This window comes from Squalius cephalus, assembly GCF_949319135.1.
Source record: "Squalius cephalus genome assembly, chromosome: 19".
Lineage (NCBI taxonomy): Eukaryota > Metazoa > Chordata > Actinopteri > Cypriniformes > Leuciscidae > Squalius > Squalius cephalus.
This window is the reverse complement of record NC_137140.1, coordinates 13,308,697-13,327,458: the sequence shown is the minus strand read 5'-3', so window position 1 is coordinate 13,327,458 and position 18,762 is coordinate 13,308,697. Positions and strand designations below refer to the sequence as shown.

General features: G+C 40.5%; 2 protein-coding genes and 2 long non-coding RNA genes across 4 annotated transcripts; all 4 read right to left on the bottom strand.

The window, feature by feature from the left end:
* Window positions 1-8,117: 8,117 nt before the first annotated feature.
* LOC307147146 lies at window positions 8,118-8,516 on the bottom strand. Its single transcript, XR_013819230.1, has 3 exons — window positions 8,497-8,516; window positions 8,308-8,396; window positions 8,118-8,225 (listed from the first exon to the last, which is right to left on the bottom strand). It is a non-coding gene; the product is annotated as an uncharacterized lncRNA (long non-coding RNA).
* Window positions 8,517-8,541: 25 nt separating this feature from the next.
* On the bottom strand, window positions 8,542-11,299 carry LOC307147144 (uncharacterized protein; the record flags this gene model as incomplete). Its single annotated transcript, XM_079851643.1, has 9 exons — window positions 8,542-8,679; window positions 9,299-9,343; window positions 9,581-9,631; window positions 9,725-9,785; window positions 10,508-10,585; window positions 10,676-10,753; window positions 10,845-10,892; window positions 10,972-11,091; window positions 11,171-11,299. Coding segments are annotated over 6 exons (474 nt in total), but the record flags the coding sequence as incomplete, so codon positions are not given.
* A 63-nt stretch (window positions 11,300-11,362) lies between these two features.
* Window positions 11,363-11,805, bottom strand: LOC307147137. Its single transcript, XR_013819228.1, has 3 exons — window positions 11,669-11,805; window positions 11,542-11,580; window positions 11,363-11,436 (listed from the first exon to the last, which is right to left on the bottom strand). It is a non-coding gene; the product is annotated as an uncharacterized lncRNA (long non-coding RNA).
* A 31-nt stretch (window positions 11,806-11,836) lies between these two features.
* On the bottom strand, window positions 11,837-13,994 carry LOC307147428 (HMG domain-containing protein 3-like; the record flags this gene model as incomplete). Its single annotated transcript, XM_079852161.1, has 8 exons — window positions 11,837-11,852; window positions 11,893-12,310; window positions 12,461-12,602; window positions 12,688-12,878; window positions 13,003-13,107; window positions 13,184-13,388; window positions 13,479-13,618; window positions 13,718-13,994. 8 exons carry the CDS (start codon window positions 13,992-13,994, stop codon window positions 11,837-11,839), a joined length of 1,494 nt encoding a protein of 497 aa, XP_079708287.1.
* Between the last annotated feature and the right edge of the window lie 4,768 nt (window positions 13,995-18,762).

The following is an 18,762-nucleotide window of genomic DNA, read 5'->3' as shown; positions in this document are numbered from 1 at the left end:
GCAAAGAAATTTTTCACTACACTAGTCTGATTGGTTTCTGAGTGGATCACTACAATGTTCTCTGACATAAGCTGAGGGCTTTGCTATCTAACAAAATTATTAACACTTTTAGATATAGCAGACTGTAAAATAGGCTGCTGTGCAGCAAATAAATTAAAAACATAATATTTCCATTACACATCTGCACAAAACTTAATTTACCTATTAGTAAGTAAGCTAGTAATTATGAAAGTAAATTAGCCTAGCTATACACTCACCTAAAGGATTATTAGGAACACCTGTTCAATTTCACATTAATGCAATTATCTAATCAACCAATTGCATGGCAGTTGCTTCAATGCATTTAGGGGTGTGGTCCTGGTCAAGACAATCTCCTGAACTCCAAACTGAATGTCAGAATGGGAAAGAAAGGTGATTTAAGCAATTTTGAGTGTGGCATGGTTGTTGGTGCCAGACGGGCCGGTCTGAGTATTTCACAATCTGCTCAGTTACTGGGATTTTCACGCACAACCATTTCTAGGGTTTACAAAGAATGGTGTGAAAAGGGAAAAACATCCAGTATGCGGCAGTCCTGTGGGCGAAAATGCCTTGTTGATGCTAGAGGTCAGAGGAGAATGGGCCGACTGATTCAAGCTGATAGAAGAGCAACTTTGACTGAAATAACCACTCGTTACAACCGAGGTATGCAGCAAAGCATTTGTGAAGCCACAACACGCACAACCTTGAGGCGGATGGGCTACAACAGCAGAAGACCCCACCGGGTACCACTCATCTCCACTACAAATAGGAAAAAGAGGCTACAATTTGCACGAGCTCACCAAAATTGGACAGTTGAAGACTGGAAAAATGTTGCCTGGTCTGATGAGTCTCGATTTCTGTTGAGACATTCAGATGGTAGAGTCAGAATTTGGCGTAAACAGAATGAGAACATGGATCAATCATGCCTTGTTACCACTGTGCAGTGCAGGCTGGTGGTGGTGGTGTAATGGTGTGGGGGATGTTTTCTTGGCACACTTTAGGCCCCTTAGTGCCAATTGGGCATCGTTTAAATGCCACGGCCTACCTGAGCATTGTTTCTGACCATGTCCATCCCTTTATGACCACCATGTACCCATCCTCTGATGGCTACTTCCAGCAGGATAATGCACCATGTCACAAAGCTCGAATCATTTCAAATTGGTTTCTTGAACATGACAATGAGTTCACTGTACTAAAATGGCCCCCACAGTCACCAGATCTCAACCCAATAGAGCATCTTTGGGATGTGGTGGAACGTGAGCTTCGTGCCCTGGATGTGCATCCCACAAATCTCCATCAACTGCAAGATGCTATCCTATCAATATGGGCCAACATTTCTAAAGAATGCTTTCAGCACCTTGTTGAATCAATGCCACGTAGAATTAAGGCAGTTCTGAAGGCGAAAGAGGGTCAAACACAGTATTAGTATGGTGTTCCTAATAATCCTTTAGGTGAGTGTATGTCTGGTAAGTATATAGCTAGTTGGAAAACAGTTTAGCTTACCTGTTTCTGGCAACATTTGATGGTAGAATCTTGAGGTAAATGTTTGTGTAGACAAATAGATCAAGTTAATCTGTTGTGTGATTGTGTGATTCACTCCTTTATAAAGTTTTGTTCAGACTGTACTGTTGACACCTGCTGTGATCATCTTCTCTGGATCTGCTGCCAAATCACAGCTGTGCTGACACAACAGTGCCCCTTGTGGTGTGATACTCTTGTGGTATTTATTGATTATTAATTTTTAATGATCATGCTTGCACATAAGTTGGATTATATTGCACATTTGCCCAAAATTACAATAGGTAACATGGAAGAAAATGGAAGCACTTTGGGGAAAAAATCCGCTTTTACCACTTTTAAGAATATAGTGTTAAAATGGACAAAAAAACATTTTCTAAGCTGACAACCTGGCTAGAACACATGTTTAGGGGTTAAATATTAATACTGGATAGGTTGTATACTTGTACCAAAAAGTGTCCAACAAAGTTTTAATATCAGTTTTGGCTCCCTGACTAACACAGCGATGTGCTGTTTAGGATGGGTTCGTGTTAAAGATAGCCGCTAACAAAGTAATCTTTTCACATAATGTTCTCTCTCTTAAAATGTAAGCGAGTGTAAATGTCAGCATAAATAATCATATATGTTTAAAGAATTGAAGTCTGTCAGGTAAAAGAAGAGCTTATTGATGCAGTTCAGTCTGTCTGATATTTTATTCCATCCGTTACTCCTGATCGGAGGCTGCCGTAAATATTTAGTTTATACGTAGAGTTACGCTTCAACTGGGTGCTTTCACACTTGCCTCATTTAGTTCGGTTGAATCGCACTAGAGTTCGTTTTCCCCCTTGGTGCGGTTCGTTTGGGCAGGTGTGAAAGCAGCAATCGCACTCGGGTGCGCACCAAAAGCGGACCAAATAAGCGTACCGAGACCTCGAATAGGTGGTCTCGGTACGCTTTCAAACGAACTCTGGAGCTGTTCGTTTGTGGTGAGAACGTGATCCGACCTCGAACAGACCCAGCTCCCAAAGTACTGCGCATTTTTGGACTAAACCAGCTGCCGTAGTCAGCTGCGCTGTGCATTATGTCACTGTTTAGCAACATTAATGCACGCGTCGCCTCCTCCTGAAGTGACTCGTCGCGTGCATTGCATAAAACATTATTTTCAAGCCGCATCTTCGCTTCATTCTCAAATGTTATTGTTTGCCTAAAGTGGTGTAGACAAACTGTATAATAAACTATGACTAGGTATACAATCAGCCCACGCAGTCGTCTCTCCATAGTAAAAAGTGGCGTGTTGTCTGCCGGGTTTTCCTCCTCTTTGTTTAATTCCGGGAGTTCTGTTGGAATTTTCCCGCACGTTAATTCTGACAATCGAAATGCAGTTATGAAAATACGCAGACCCATCTGGCCAACGAGTGATGTGGATGTTGTCACATGACTGCATTTTGGTTCGTTTCATCAACTGATTCAGACCCTGCAATCAGTGTGGTGTGAAAAGGAACCAAAACGCCTGAAAAATGCTACAAAGTATCATTTTTCTCCCTTGGTCCGGACCAAATAAACCGAACTACAGATGTGAAAGCACCCTAAGTTTAATGGTGCAACGCAAAAATATTTAGAAGTGCGCAAGTCGTAACTTAGTGTCCATTTACGTCAAAACTAAGCTAAGTTATAACTTACGCACAGCTGGTGCAACCGGCCCCTGGTCAGAGTCTGACTCCCTGGTCGTGCACCTGAGACTCGTTTCAATAGCGCCCGCTCTCTGTAGGCGCAGACGAGTTGCCATGAGAACGACTGACATCTCTATTTTTTGTGTAAGTTTAGAGATGTAACTTACTCCATAAAAAAAGTTCACTTAGACTTTGAGGCAAAAAGCACACCCTGTTTATTTTCTTTATTTTACAAAAGCACAATCCCAGCAAACATTTGGACGTTTAATGACCGTTGAAAAGACGTCCGACAGAGACGTACCGCCATGGTTGAAAAATAGTTCCAAAATGGAAGTTGAACCGTCGTCTGGCCGTGAATTCCACGTCTTTTCTGGCCGTGAATTCCACGTCTCTTCTGCGCGTCCCTGGACGTCTAAATGCGTCGTCATATGTGTTTAAATGTGTTGCTGCATAATTAGGGCCCGAGCACCGATGGTGTGAGGACCCTCTTGGAATTGCTCTGTTTATTATTATTAGGGCCCAAGCCCTGAAAGGGCGAAGGCCCTATTGTTTTCGGTAGGATTATTAGGGCCCAAGCCCTGAAAGGGCGAAGGCCCTATTGTTTTCGGTAGGATTATTTATTATTAGGGCCCAAGCCCTGAAAGGGCGAAGGCCCTATTGTTTCCGGTAGGATTATTTATTATTAGGGCCCAAGCCCTGAAAGGGCGAAGGCCCTATTGTTTTCGGTAGGATTATTATTATTATTATTATTATTATTATTATTAGGGCCCAAGCCCTGAAAGGGCGAAGGCCCTATTGTTTTCGTTAGGATTATTAGGGCCCAAGCCCTGAAAGGGCGAAGGCCCTATTGTTTTCGTAAGGATTATTAGGGCCCAAGCATAGACTGTAAAAAAATATGGACGTAGTGTCCGTGACGTCACCCGTAGGTTTCTGAAGAGCATTTTTGAAGCCTAAAGTGGGCGGAGCCGGCCGTCGCCATCTTGGCCTTGCGTCACTCCCGGATAACAGAAAATAGGCAAACAGGCGGGGCGTGAGTGGAGCTGAAGAGAGTGTGCAAAGATATGAGCCTGGCTATCTGAAATCACCTAGCTCGACGTGATCGAGTTAGCTGATGATGTAAAGCCAATTAAACGTTCCTATTTTTGCCCTTCGAAATATTATAATAGTTAAAAGACATGGCTACAAGTGAGACTGTGTATTACTTCGAGAGTGTTTGTGTGTGACAGTGATTTATGTGCATACATGTCAGTCACTCTTTCATGGTCCGTCAGCGCGGCATTGCTCAAGTTCGTAGAGAGCAGGGGCCGGTTGCACCAGCTGTGCGTAAGTTATAACTTATCCTAGTTTTGACGTAAATGGCCACTAAGTTACGACTTACGCACTTCTAAATATTTTTGCGTTGCACCATTAAACTTAGTTGAAGCGTAACTCTACGTATAAACTAAATATTTACGGCAGCCTCCGATCAGGAGTAACGGATGGAATAAAATATCAGACAGACTGAACTGCATCAATAAGCTCTTCTTTTACCTGACAGACTTCAATTCTTTAGACATATATGATTATGCTGACATTTACACTCACTTACATTTTAAGAGAGAGAACATTATGTGAAAAGATTACTTTGTTAGCGGCTCTTTAACACGAACCTGTCCTAAACAGCGCGCCGCTGTGTGCATCGGTCCATGTGCATGTCAAATATCAGTCATAAACAATAAACGTAATTTCTTATGTTTTTTGTATCAATATTTATTTATTGATCCTTATTCATTTCATTTCAAATACAGTTTCTGAATGTAATTTACAAAAACACTTATGCTATTCATGATCAAGTATCGTATTTAATGGAAACTTATTTTTACCGTTAGTAACGTGAGGCAAAAGAATGAAGGATAAACTGAAATTCACAGCATTTCAACACAACTTCTGCTCACGTATTTGAAGGCTGCTATTGGATCATCGAGGCTAAACGTCATATTATGCGACTACGCATTACTTTATGGAGAGCTTACGACCTACTAGCTACGTTCTGCCTTACGAACAAATGGTGCAACGGAATAAAGTTCAGAGTTAGTTACAAACTAGCTAGTAGTTACTAAGCCTCTAGTGTGGACTTTACGTTCCAATTTAAGAAAGAACTTACGAACGGCTGGTGCAACCCTACCCAGAGCTATTCAGTCCATTTTAAATTCTGATTTTGGCCGTCTCTCAAATGGGTTAAACCATAGATATATTGCCTTTGAAGTTTAAGTAAATGTGCTAGAAATTCATGTGCATTTATTACATGGACGGAGAAAGCGCCGACGCCTGCATGATTTCATCTGACGGTACATAAGCATATTATAATCCATCTGTTCCATGGGAGCAGAACGAACGAGCATTTATTGACGTTTTAAATTTGAAAACCCCAAAAAGCAACGAAATTGTCAGACATCCATTAGTGCATGTTCACAGAGGAAAACAACTGAAATACAGCGCTGGTTGTTCTCTCGAACGATAACGACGGAATCCAAAGACGTGGGCTTTGTACCCAAGTATTAAATTGTATGAAATAATCCCGAAAAAAAGCACAAACACTGCAGAGATGGCAAGTTCAGCAGCTAACATTTGCTGAGGTGAAGTGACGGCTAGTAACAGCAGACAAACGGCTAGCACTGACAGCGGCAATCCATCTGTCACTCAAGTGGCCACTGGCCACACCCTTAAATTTAAATATTAATCAACTAAACGGACGAGTTATAAAATAATTCACCCCCCTCACAGTTGTTATGAAGGGCAAAATTAGCTGTATAGACCAAAGCCACATAGAGATCCAGGCTGTAAACATATTTTTTTCTGCTGTAAAATTGGTAATTTTAACATGAGGGAGATACAGATTTGACTCACTTCTGCAGCCAGGCCAAGCGGCCAGTCAATGAATTGCAGTTTAACTCACTTCCGTGTTGGTTTCAAGCAAGCGGCAACCTCCCCGTCTCTCTCTTGAAACCAACACGGAAGTGAGTTAAACTGCAATTCGTTGACTGGCCGCTTGAGGCTGTTGTCAGAAGTGAGTCAAATCTGTATCTCCCCCATGTTAAAATGGCAAATTTTACAGCAGAAAAAAACGTGTTTAAAGCCTGGTGTCTGTATGTGGATTTGGTCTATACAGCTCATTTTGCCCTTCATAACAACTGTGAGGGGGGTGAATTATTTTATAACTCGTCCGTTTAGTTGATTAATATTTAAATTTAAGGGTGTGGCCAAGCCACTTGAGTGACAGATGGATTGCCGCTGTCAGTGCTAGCTGTTTGTCTGCTGTTACTAGCCGTCACTTCACCTCAGCAATGTTAGCTGCTGAACTTGCCACCTCTGCAGTGTTTGTGCTTTTTTTCGGGATTATTATTTCATACGATTTAATACTTGGGTAACGTTACAAAGCCCACGTCTTTGGATTCAGTCGTTATTGTTCGAGAGAACAACCAGCGCTGTATTTCAGTTGTTTTCCTCTGTGAACATGCACTAATGGATGTCTGACAATTTCGTTGCTTTTTGGGGTTTTCAAATTTAAAACGTCAATAAATGCTCGTTCGTTCTGCTCCCATGGAACAGATGGATTATAATATGCTTATGTTAAGTTACCGTCAGATGAAATCATGCAGGCGTCGGCGCTTTCTCCGTCCGTGAATGAGCGCGGATTTTCTAGCGCATTTACTTGCACTTCAAAGGCAATATATCTATGGTTTAACGGTTAAACCATAACCCATTTGAGAGACGGCCAACATCAGAATTTAAAATGGACTGAATAAGCTCTATACGAACTTGAGCGATGCCGCGCTGACGGACCATGAAAGAGTGACGGACATGTAACTTATGCACATAAATCACTGTCACACACAAACACTCTCGAAGTAATACACAGTCTCACTTGTAGCCATGTCTTTTAACTAGTATAATATTTCGAAGGGCAAAAATAGGAACGTTTAATTGGCTTTTTACATCATCAGCTAACTCGATCACGTCGAGCTAGGTGATTTCAGATAGCCAGGCTTCAGCTCCACTCACGCCCCGCCTGTTTGTCTATTTTCTGTTATCCGGGAGTGACGCAAGGCCAAGATGGCGACGGCCGGCTCCGCCCACTTTAGGCTTCAAAAATGCTCTTCAGAAACCTACGGGTGACGTCACGGACACTACGTCCATATTTTTTTACAGTCTATGGTTTCAAGAGACAATATTATCAAGCTGCAGACTCGGAGCCTGCTGCATCTACAGTCCCGCACCCAGAGTCCCGCATTCTCAGACCCCTCGTTTTTCGAGACAGCGCCTCCTGCTGTTCGGAAGATCGTATAACACCCTTATCCAAATGCCATTGAAAACATCAGAATGCAATATTACGGTCTCTTTTTATTTAAAGTTATCCAAATAAATATTTGCGTTTCCTGCTTAATGCATGTGCCAAAAAAAATCATTGTGTTCTCAAACTAACTAATTACCCAGTATTTATTTTTTGAGCGTGGGTGTAATTGAAAGGAAATTACTGATGCAACCGATACAAATACAAATTGAACTATCATCTGAAAAATATTATGTGACATTACATTGCTACAATGTTTTAGTTTGTTTTTGTACAATGTTTCAAATTCCATTTTTTTTCTTTCAGCTCAACATATAATGGTCTAATTAACATTATACCATGCTAACATTACAAAACCTGTTTTTTGATATTTTGAATGTGAAGCAAAACTCAAATAATAGACAAAACACCAATAATGAACAATTCTGTACTTTATTTAACGATCACCTTAATCACTGTCATCTTGCTGTAAACAGGACAAAGCAAAGAAAAAGGGAAGAAAGAATTGTGTTAGTGACTTTATTTTCTTCTTCAATTGCAATTAAAAAAAACTCCTCATTTATAAGTTGCTTTGGATAAAAGCGTCTGCTAAATGAATAAATGTAAAATGTAATGTAAATGCATAAGGTAAAATAATTACTTTCTGGGAGGCAAATGTTGCTTCTTTTCTCATTCTTTTTGCAATCACCCGGTCAAATTCCTCAACTTCACTAAAATAAAAGATGAATGCCATTGTCAAAAATATTGTGTAAATAATAATTTTTTTTTTGCATATGCAAATTACAAGCATACCTAGGGTGATAAGTAGGGCCACGAAGGAACACCTCCTCAGCCTCCTGCCAGGATAATGCCTGCAGCTCACATAGGCCATGAATGATGGCCTGTCCATATAAATAAATACATTAATTAATTAATGTATAAAACATTTCAACTTATGGCAATATTAGAAACAATCCAATTGACAAACATGTGCGGGCCTACCTCAGGAAAAAGAAAACTACAAATGAGCTCCACTTCATTTGTGAAGTTCAGTTGAGTTTTACAATTGTGTAGCAGAGCTTTGAGGTGTTCAAAAAGAATGGCACACTGCTGCTCACTGTCCATGAAGATTGGCACACGTGGCTTTAGGGGGAACCACTTTGATGGTTTCCCATTGAGAACATCCTGCGGGGCAAACAAAAAGTGTTGTTTTATATATACACAAGCCACCAATGAATAATTGGCATAACCATTAAAATATAGCTAAAGAGCATATTGGATAATCAATTGACAATGTTGAAGTTGACAATGATCACAGCCCTGGGTGAGTCATTTAGGAATGCTAATCTTTAAATGGTGAAAAATGAGCATTTCAGTACCACTAAATGCTGCTCTGTTCCCTTTGAAGACACAATGCAGTCCACCAGTGCTTCTTCAGTTCTTGTCCGATCTTGGACTGCTTGGACGTGCTGTGGGACATCTTGTGTGGTGCTTCTGCTTCTTTTTAGCCTATACAGAGGTTGAGTTTTTGCCTCCAATAAGCATTTTGCCTCGTCTGTCCAGAAGGCAAACCTGCGCCCATAGCTTGCAAACAATAATAAATAAAAAATTATAGGAATAATAATAAAAAGAAAAGAAAAGAAATTGTCGCTTAAGAGAGTTATTAAGGGTGTTTAGTTACTCATGCTAAATAAAATGTTGTATTGAAAAAATATTCAAAAGTAAATTAATTTAAATAAATTTAACTCATATATGGGACCTCTGAATAATATTTTACCAAAATGTACAATACTTTTTGACATACCCGTCAATTTGAAATCGTTCCATTAGCATAAGGCACCACCATTTTCTAATCATGGGCATGTCAACCTGAAAGAAATGCCTAGTTAAAGGTCATACTGTTTTCTACTTTTACCAAATAAACTTAAAGTAAATAAAATAAACATAAATTTCCTTTTTTTAACTTACCTCTTGGAAATCGAACTCGATGTCACAGACCATTGAGAGGGTGTACTGAAATACAGGAGACAAGCTGTTGTTAACACTGTTCACTAGACCTTACTTATAAACAAATGAAAGACCCTACCATCAGCACAAAAACACCACAGTCATTCCCTCTTGTCTGACGTGGCAAAGCCTATGATTGAGAAAATGAGAAAGTCAGTTTAGAAATTAATAATAGATAAAAGGTACGGATGCAAAATAATAATTTGTGCAGTAGAATTATCACCGAAAAATCCTTTCCAGTCATTTCTGTCCAGATCCCTGGATCAATTTGGTTGGCAATTTGTCTGTAGAAAAAAAAACATGAATATGACTGATCAAATTTAAATGACAGCTCATCTGTAACCTGAGAACAGTGTCAGACACACCATGCAAAACAGGCTAAATGAACGTAGCCAAAACATGCAAGAAATGGCTAGGAGAACATAGCCAAAAATTAGAGTTAAGGCAATAGAACATGGCCTTTAAACTTTGAACAAAGCTAATTGTATAGTAGAACAAAAGCTAGAAATGGCTAAAGGAACATAGCCAAAAATTAGAGTTAAGGCAATAGAACATGGCCTTTAAACTTTGAACAAAGCTAATTGTATAGTAGAACAAAAGCTAGAAATGGCTAAAGGAACATAGCCAAAAATTAGAGTTAAGGCAATAGAACATGGCCTTTAAACTTTGAACAAAGCTAATTGTATAGTAGAACAAAAGCTAGAAATGGCTAAAGGAACATAGCCAAAATTAGAGCCTGAAACTACATGTCTAAATTCATAGGTGGACCTAAAAATTGCTCTGTATTCCTCATCTCCAAAGCCGGATTCGTGCTCTGCATACTGAGAGTCTAAAAAGTATCTCCCTTCGAAGTGGCCTCATAATCTATAATGTGTTAAGGTGTAACAAGATTTATTTCTAAAGTTCTTGGAAGAAGCATTGATGATAAGTTTAGTTTTAGAAACACAACAATTACGCTGTAATCAACATATCTATGAGACACTCAATTATTCCAAAAATTCCTTACACAGACAATGTAGTGGTCAGGGCCATTAGCTTTTGTCCATGCTGGAAAGACTATTAAGTCTTTCATATCTGCATCCTCCTAAAATTGATTTCAGAAATTATGAAATTTTTTAAATAAGAATTTATGCCTTTTTATAGTTTTTACCTCCCACTCACTATATACACTCACCGGTAATGCTGTAACAATGTTTGGGGTTTCCTTCCAAGTAGGAACAACATAAAAGTTCTCTATGCATATATCTTTGCCCTATGGAAAAAGAAAGCAAGCAAAAATGTAGGTTGATTCAGACACATGTATACTCTTTGACAGTTTACATTGTAATATTTTATATACATACAATATTCCGAGCCATTTCAATAATAAGCTGCATGCAGGCGTTTCCAATCTGCAATAAATAATTAAATTAGTCACTCATTAGTGAATGTTTAAATACAAATATAGCTTTCCAAATGCAGACTGCTTACGTGGGAATCCATATCCCTCAGCAAACCCAAGCTCCAAAACTCCTCTCTAATGAGACACAATTTCCCCTCCTTGACAATAATTTCAGCTCCAGGCCGTTTGACATCCAGCACGTAATCAAGCTATAATTTTTTTTTAAATAGTCAAACAATAGTGCTTGACTGCAAATGCATGCACATTAAATTTCAACAATAATTTTACCAGTTTTTCTTGCACTGGATGCCAGTCCCTTTCCCATGGCTTTACTGGTGAAAAGTATTCCAACAGGGTTGTTGGTCCCAAAGCAGCGGCTTCTGGTGATGCAGTCTCACTCACTGTAGGGATGGCAATGGTTGCTGTAATGGCTGGTGATGCAGTCTCACTCACTGTAGGGATGGCAATGGTTGCTGTAATGGCTGGTGATGCAGTCTCACTCACTGCAGGGATGGCAATGGTTGCTGGTGTTGCTGAGGGTTTTACAATGGTGTCTGTCACTTCTTCTGAAAGTAAGGTAAAAAACAAACAAGCTTAGAAATCATAAACTTTGTGTCGCTCCACCTGAGGGAGGGGACTGGACACAACAATTTACTTACCTACTGACACATCCATGGATTCATCAGATGTTATATGTTCTACAAAAACATAAATGAACAGATAAGTCCAATGAGTAATAAAGTGTTACATTCATATAAAAAGTTCACAAGTACAGTGAAAAATTACCCAAAACAGCCTGGCTGTGGACATTCATTAGAATGTTTGTCTGAAACTCCTTTTTCATGTGCTTAAGTCGTTCTTCATTTTTGCGAATATTGTAATGGTGAATTATGTTTCGCATGAGAAACACATGAGTCGACGGCAAAGCCATGTTTAGGAAGTAGTTTTTTTTTTTTAGTTTTGCAAATAACTGTTCCACGACTTGGCTGTTAACTTTTCCAGCCAGTTGCGGGACCAGGCGAAGCTTCCGCAGTGAATCTCGAGCGTCCTTTGTGTTGTCCTCATGGAACCGGTCATACAGAACATAATGTTCTGCTGAACCAGTTATAGGGTGGCCATCAGGGTCAGGATTTTCCTTTTTGCATGTCAGCCAGGGTAGTGACACCTTTACGTTTCCAGCTTTGGCTTTCGCAATGTTTTCTGCTGTTGGGTCCATTAACCTCCCTTCAAATGGTGTGAAGGGTATTGTTTGTGGTTGTCTTAGGTTAGTGTGGGTTGACAGTCCACGTGCAAAGTCGTAGATGACAATGTTCGGCATATGCTTCCATGAAAGAAGCATGTCCGCAAAATCACGCGGGCTCTCTGCTCGGATGTTGCATTTCAAACTGTAGACAATGCCACACGGACACATAATCACGGCCCAACCACCTAAAACGCAAATACATAAAAGAAAAGCAGATTTTTAGAAACTGTAATCCTTTGTATACTTCATGCAAGACCTAATCATGTTATCAATGACACATTGTATATTTTAGAGTTACTGCTATTACTGTTCTCATTTGCAATATTGAGGGTTACCTGAGGCAGCCCAAATTTTCTCAAAAACTTTGTCATATGCCTCTCGTGACTTCATTTCTTGCGAAAGTCTTAAAAGGAGGTCAGTTCGAGATCCAGTGGCATCCAAACCACACTCTCTGCATAAATTTCTAATCACCTGCACCTATTAAAGAAAATGTGTGTCAGTGAATCCCTTAACCCTTAATAGGACAACATAAAATGATGACAACATTGAATAGAGATTTTACCTTCTGTTTGCAGAGCTCATCTCTCAGACGATCCTCTGAGACAGTTATCTCAGAGACCTCTGCTGCTTTTGCTGGACGGATCTTCTCAAATTCTGTGTTAAGAACACAGTCTGAGCGGCGTGTATTTCTCCGTATCCAGGGTGCCCAAAAGTGAAAACTTGGAGGAACACTGAATGGATTGTTTTTTTGACCTTTGGGAAACAAAACATGTCAGTATATCGTAGAAATCAGCATTTTACCTTTTGTCTTATCTTATTAAATACAAATCTACATAGGTGAAACATTTAATAATTGCTGGTGGATTTGCTTTCTTACTTGAAACAAATCCACGGGCAATTCTTTCCTCTGTCAGTGCCTTCCAAAACTGTTCTGAATCCACATCTCCATTAAAATCTTCTGGAGGTTGTGCAAGGTCACTCACTAAAGGAAATGAAGAAAAATGTTAATAAACCATGGTCTACCTTTGTGCAATCCATAAACTAAAAGGGTTTTTTACCTGACAGATGAAAAGATGCCTTCTTGTGAAGGTCCATTATGACCACAGGCGGATGGTCACCACAGGTCACACAAGAATACTGATATTCATGGTCTGTTAGAGCTTCAAAATGAAGATAACCATGCAAAACTGTATTGGCTGAGGGGAACTGGACACCTGTAGTTAACTCCAAATACTCAACTATTCTGCTGACTGCAGTGTGGACCTATGATATAGAAACGGCACTCTTAATTACTGCTATTCATTAAAATAATAAAAACAACTTTAAAGAATAAAGAAAAAATATACGCATCACCTGCAACAGGTTTCTAATAGTGAGGCAGAGAGGTAGATCAAGAAGGACATGGTCATTGAAATTATGTAGACCTTCACTCCACTCTTGGTACCGGTACAGTGCTCCACACTGAGGACAGTATTTGTAGTATGTAGAAATATCTGCAGACACAAAAGGTGTAAAAAAAGGAGTGGCTCAGTTCAAAACACAACATTATCAGAAGTACAAAATCACAACCATAAAAATAAATAATAATCCACCTTGGACAATTCCTGAGGTTGTAAGAATTTTAGCCTTTTGAGTAATACAGATCGGGTCACTGAGGACCATGCGGTTTGGACAGTGGTAGCACAATGTCTCCTCAGGAATTAGGTGTCGTGGAAATTCCTTATCCACTGAAGAAAGTCTCAAATGGTTGGGAATAGTAGAAGGTATCTTTTTGTTCATTAAGATGTATTGTACCATGCCTTGTATTGCTGGAGCATCCTTTGGTGGGTAGGTGTTTTCACCCACATGAGTTCCATCACTTTCCTCCATTGCTGTCACCTGAAACTCCTCACCGCTCCTTTCAGTGCTCCGGACCTTCCGAAAGAGTTCTGCATTGGTTTGGAATAAGTGCCATTTTGCAATGTATTTATGCGTGCATGATCTCTGTGTTTTTGCACAAGGACAGTGCCATGAATTTTTTTTTGTATCATAAGACACCATGACTCTGCCTAGTCTGCTGTAATATGAAATAGTTGGCTCATGAACCGATATAAATTTTTTAGATGGAGGGGCTCCAATCTTTGACAGAACTGAAAGTGGTGCATTATTTTCTTTGGCTAGGGTTTGACGATCAACACACAGTTTAATTTTGTCCTTCCCAAACCATTTGCTTTTCACCATTTCTTTAAGACTATCTTCTCTGAGTGAGGGCGAGGTTAAAAAGGTTTTGCAGTATGAAACTGACCGGAGGTGTACACACTGGTATGACTGCAGTCCACTTCTCCATGCCAACTCCATATTAGCTTGGCACTCACTAAATTCACAAGAAACATGATGTTGTTCCCCCCATATTTTAATTTGAACATGGAGTGGAGTAGAAGCCCCATGAATACTTTTGTGGACTGCATACAGTCCATTCTGGGGATCTATGCATTCACTTTTGAGATGGGATGAGGATGAAATGTCCATCATTTTTGCTGTGTGTCTTCGTTCAATGTGCCTTTTTAAATTTTTTTTGTAAAATGTCAAATTACATTTGGGGCATTTCTGCAATACTTTTGGACCCACACGGATGCCAGTTTTTGTGACTGGCCTGACAATGGCAGAGGTGGTTGGCACAGAGGTGGCAGCGATGGCTGTGGTGGATGGCGCAGCAGTGGGAGGCACAGAGATGGCAGCAAAGGGCGGCATAACAGTTGGTGGCACAATGATAGATGGCACAGAGGTGGCAGCAATGGCTGTGGTGGATGGCGCAGCAGTGGGAGGCACAGAGATGGGAGCCACAGTGCTGGGCGGCACAGAGATGGCAGCAGAGGGCGGCATAACAGTAGGTGGCACAATGATAGATGGCACAGAGGTGGCAGCAATGGCTGTGGTGGATGGCGCAGCAGTGGGAGGCACAGAGATGGGAGCCACAGTGCTGGGCGGCACAGAGATGGCAGCAGAGGGCGGCATAACAGTAGGTGGCACAATGATAGATGGCACAGAGGTGGCAGCAATGGCTGTGGTGGATGGCGCAGCAGTGGGAGGCACAGAGATGGGAGCCACAGTGCTGGGCGGCACAGAGATGGCAGCAGAGGGCGGCATAACAGTAGGTGGCACAATGATAGATGGCACAGAGGTGGCAGTAATGGCTGTGGTGGATGGCGCAGCAGTGGGAGGCACAGAGATGGGAGCCACAGTGCTGGGCGGCACAGAGATGGCAGCAGAGGGCGGCATAACAGTAGGTGGCACAATGATAGATGGCACAGAGGTGGCAGTAATGGCTGTGGTGGATGGCGCAGCAGTGGGAGGCACAGAGATGGGAGCCACAGTGCTGGGCGGCACAGAGATGGAAGCAGAGGGCGGCATAACAGTAGGTGGCACAATGATAGATGGCACAGAGGTGGCAGCGATGGCTGTGGTAGCTGGAACAGCAATGGCAGTAGCTTGTGCAACACCAGTTGCCACAGCAGTGGGTGTGCTGTTACAGGCATCAGTGGCACTTGCTCTCTTAACATGCTTGTGTTTGCAGGATCCTAAATGTGTGATAAAATCTGGCTTTCTTAAAATTGTGGACTGACAGTACAAGCAATGGTAATGTTGCTGGGTTCGGCAGGGGCGACCGCATCGATGTATGGTGTACCCTGGAATACAACAGAATGCAATTGCACTGTCACACACAGTCTTATGATCTTTCAAAAAGCAAAAAAAAAAAAAAAAGATGTTTGCTAATGTTACCTTCATGTTGCACTGCTCTGTTGAAGTGTCCCTTAATATGTTTCTGAACTTTGGACAACTTTGTCGGTTGGAAATATATCGGGGCGCAGAATGGGCAGTGAAAATCACTGCAGCATTTATTACATTTCTGTATTTCTGGAAGTGAATTCCCCGTTTGAATTGTTATATCCATCTTCAAAAAAAAAAGAGAGAGTCAAACTCAAATTCAAAATTTAAGACCACCCCACAGAGCCCATACAGTCAAATTTCAGTCAAAACAAATTAAAACAAGGAACCCCCAAAAAAGGCCAAATGACACATTCTAACTCACATGTTAATACCATATTAACCTGGTTAATACATAGTGAAGGCATAGCAAATTTGATTATTAGGCAACTGTAGCCTATGAGTTGTAAATGGCTGGCAACAACTTCATATCACAGTAAAATTAATATTGATCCATTTTAATACTTACGTTTAAGAACTAATTTAAGTAGTCTACATTAGGGGTGGGAATCTCTAGGCACCTCACGATTCGATTCGATTACGATTCAGAGGGTAACGATTATCGATTATTAACGATTTTTTTTTTTTTTTTACTTACTTGGTACTTTTAAAGCAAAGTATTTATGATGACCCATAACGAACTTACTTCCATCTTCCTATATTAATTTTATTAATAAAACAAATGGAAGTGATTTGAACATTGCAAAGAACCAACAGGAAAATAAATGTGTGCCTGTACTAGCAGCGTACTTGTAGTAAATTAATACAAACTTCAGCATATTCTGAATCTCTAGCATTTAATAATAGACTTCTAACCAACATCCTCTTGTTATTTCCAATGAGCAATATAATCCTTCAGACAAAAAAACATTTTGCTGTAGCAAAATCACAAACAGTTTTTGTTTAAAAATATAGAATGATGTACCAGCAACTCTCATATAATGCTTGTGGACTTACGCATATTCTGAATAATTAGTAACATACAAAGCCGCTCTTATACACAACTAAATAATAAAGAGTTATGACTTGAAATGTTTGCTGTATTCCACAATCAAAAACAGCTTATACAAAAAAAGTGAATGAACATCTGCAGAGAGCACAGTTAAAATGTAACTTTTTGTGACTGGCATTGCACATATTGCAGGGCAGTATAACGTATGTATAACAGATCGGTTTACAGTATATTGATGTGAAAACTAAATACTGAAAGCAGCTTTCATAAAAAAAAAACTAAATAGGTAACAATGAAATTGCCAATTTTCCATACATTAGCTTTTAACGAAGAGGGTGCCGTTCGAATTTGGCACTCAGCCATCATGCGTCTGTTATGTGCACGCCACAGACTGCACGCGCACACCACATCCGCTAGTTCCGCCTTTTGCGTTCCGTCAATATTACGTTATTAGAAAAGAAAAAAAAAATTGTTTAGAGAATCGATTTTTTGACATTTGTGAATCGATTCAGAATCGTCCACGTCCGCATCGCGATGCATCTAAGAATCGATTTTTTCTCCCACCCCTAGTCTACATTAATTATATAAAGTAAAATAATTACTCTAGCATTAATTAATTCAATTTATAGTTTTAGGAGAAAAGTTCCGATAATTAAAAAAAGGTAAATCTGATTAAATAATTAATGACGACATTCTTTGATATTAACACACTTAATGTATTTAATTGGTCTACTTTAATGTCAACTAAATTTTTTACAATGGCTTGTCTACAAAAAGTCCAAGGTTAAAGGCTAACGTTAGCTATCAAAATATTTTCGGGGAAAAAAGGCGAAAAAACATACATTAACGGCTCAAATTTTGTTACAAACTATCATTACAAATATTAAATAGACTGTTCATATGTTGGTGTATCGATGAGCTATAAAGCAGTTTGATTAAAAAAGAAATCATTGAATAAAATTGACGATACTCACTGTGTTTCGGTTCTTCACGTGTTTATCCATGTGTTTATCCGATCCAATTTGATAGGTGGCGCTGTCTCGAAAAACGAGGGGTCTGAGAATGCGGGACTCTGGGTGCGGGACTGTAGATGCAGCAGGCTCCGAGTCTGCAGCTTCATACTACTCTCAAGAGAGAGACGGGGAGGTTGCCGCTTGGGCCCAAGCCCTGAAAGGGCGGAGGCCCTATTGTTTTCGTAAGGATTATTAGGGCCCAAGCCCTGAAAGGGCGGAGGCCCTATTGTTTTCGTAAGGATTATTAGGGCCCAAGCCCTGAAAGGGCGAAGGCCCTATTGTTTCCGGTAGGATTATTAGGGCCCAAGCCCTGAAAGGGCGAAGGCCCTATTGTTTTCGTTAGGATTATTAGGGCCCAAGCCCTGAAAGGGCGAAGGCCCTATTGTTTTCGTTAGGATTATTATTATTAGGGCCCAAGCCCTGAAAGGGCGAAGGCCCTATTGTTTTCGGTAGGATTATTAGGGCCCAAGCCCTGAAAGGGCGAAGGCCCTATTGTTTCCGGTAGGATTATTTATTATTAGGGCCCAAGCCCTGAAAGGGCGAAGGCCCTATTGTTTTCGGTAGGATTATTTATTAGGGCCCAAGCCCTGAAAGGGCGAAGGCCCTATTGTTTTCGGTAGGATTATTTATTATTATTAGGGCCCAAGCCCTGAAAGGGCGAAGGCCCTATTGTTTTCGGTAGGATTATTTATTATTATTAGGGCCCAAGCCCTGAAAGGGCGAAGGCCCTATTGTTTTCGGTAGGATTATTTATTATTAGGGCCCAAGCCCTGAAAGGGCGAAGGCCCTATTGTTTCCGGTAGGATTATTATTTTTTTTTTTTTCTATTATTTTTCTTTCGCCTTTTTGCCACTTTTGGGGCCCTTAACATGCTCAAAAACTCTTGAATTTTTGCACACGGGTCAGAACCCGCGGCCATCAGGGCCGG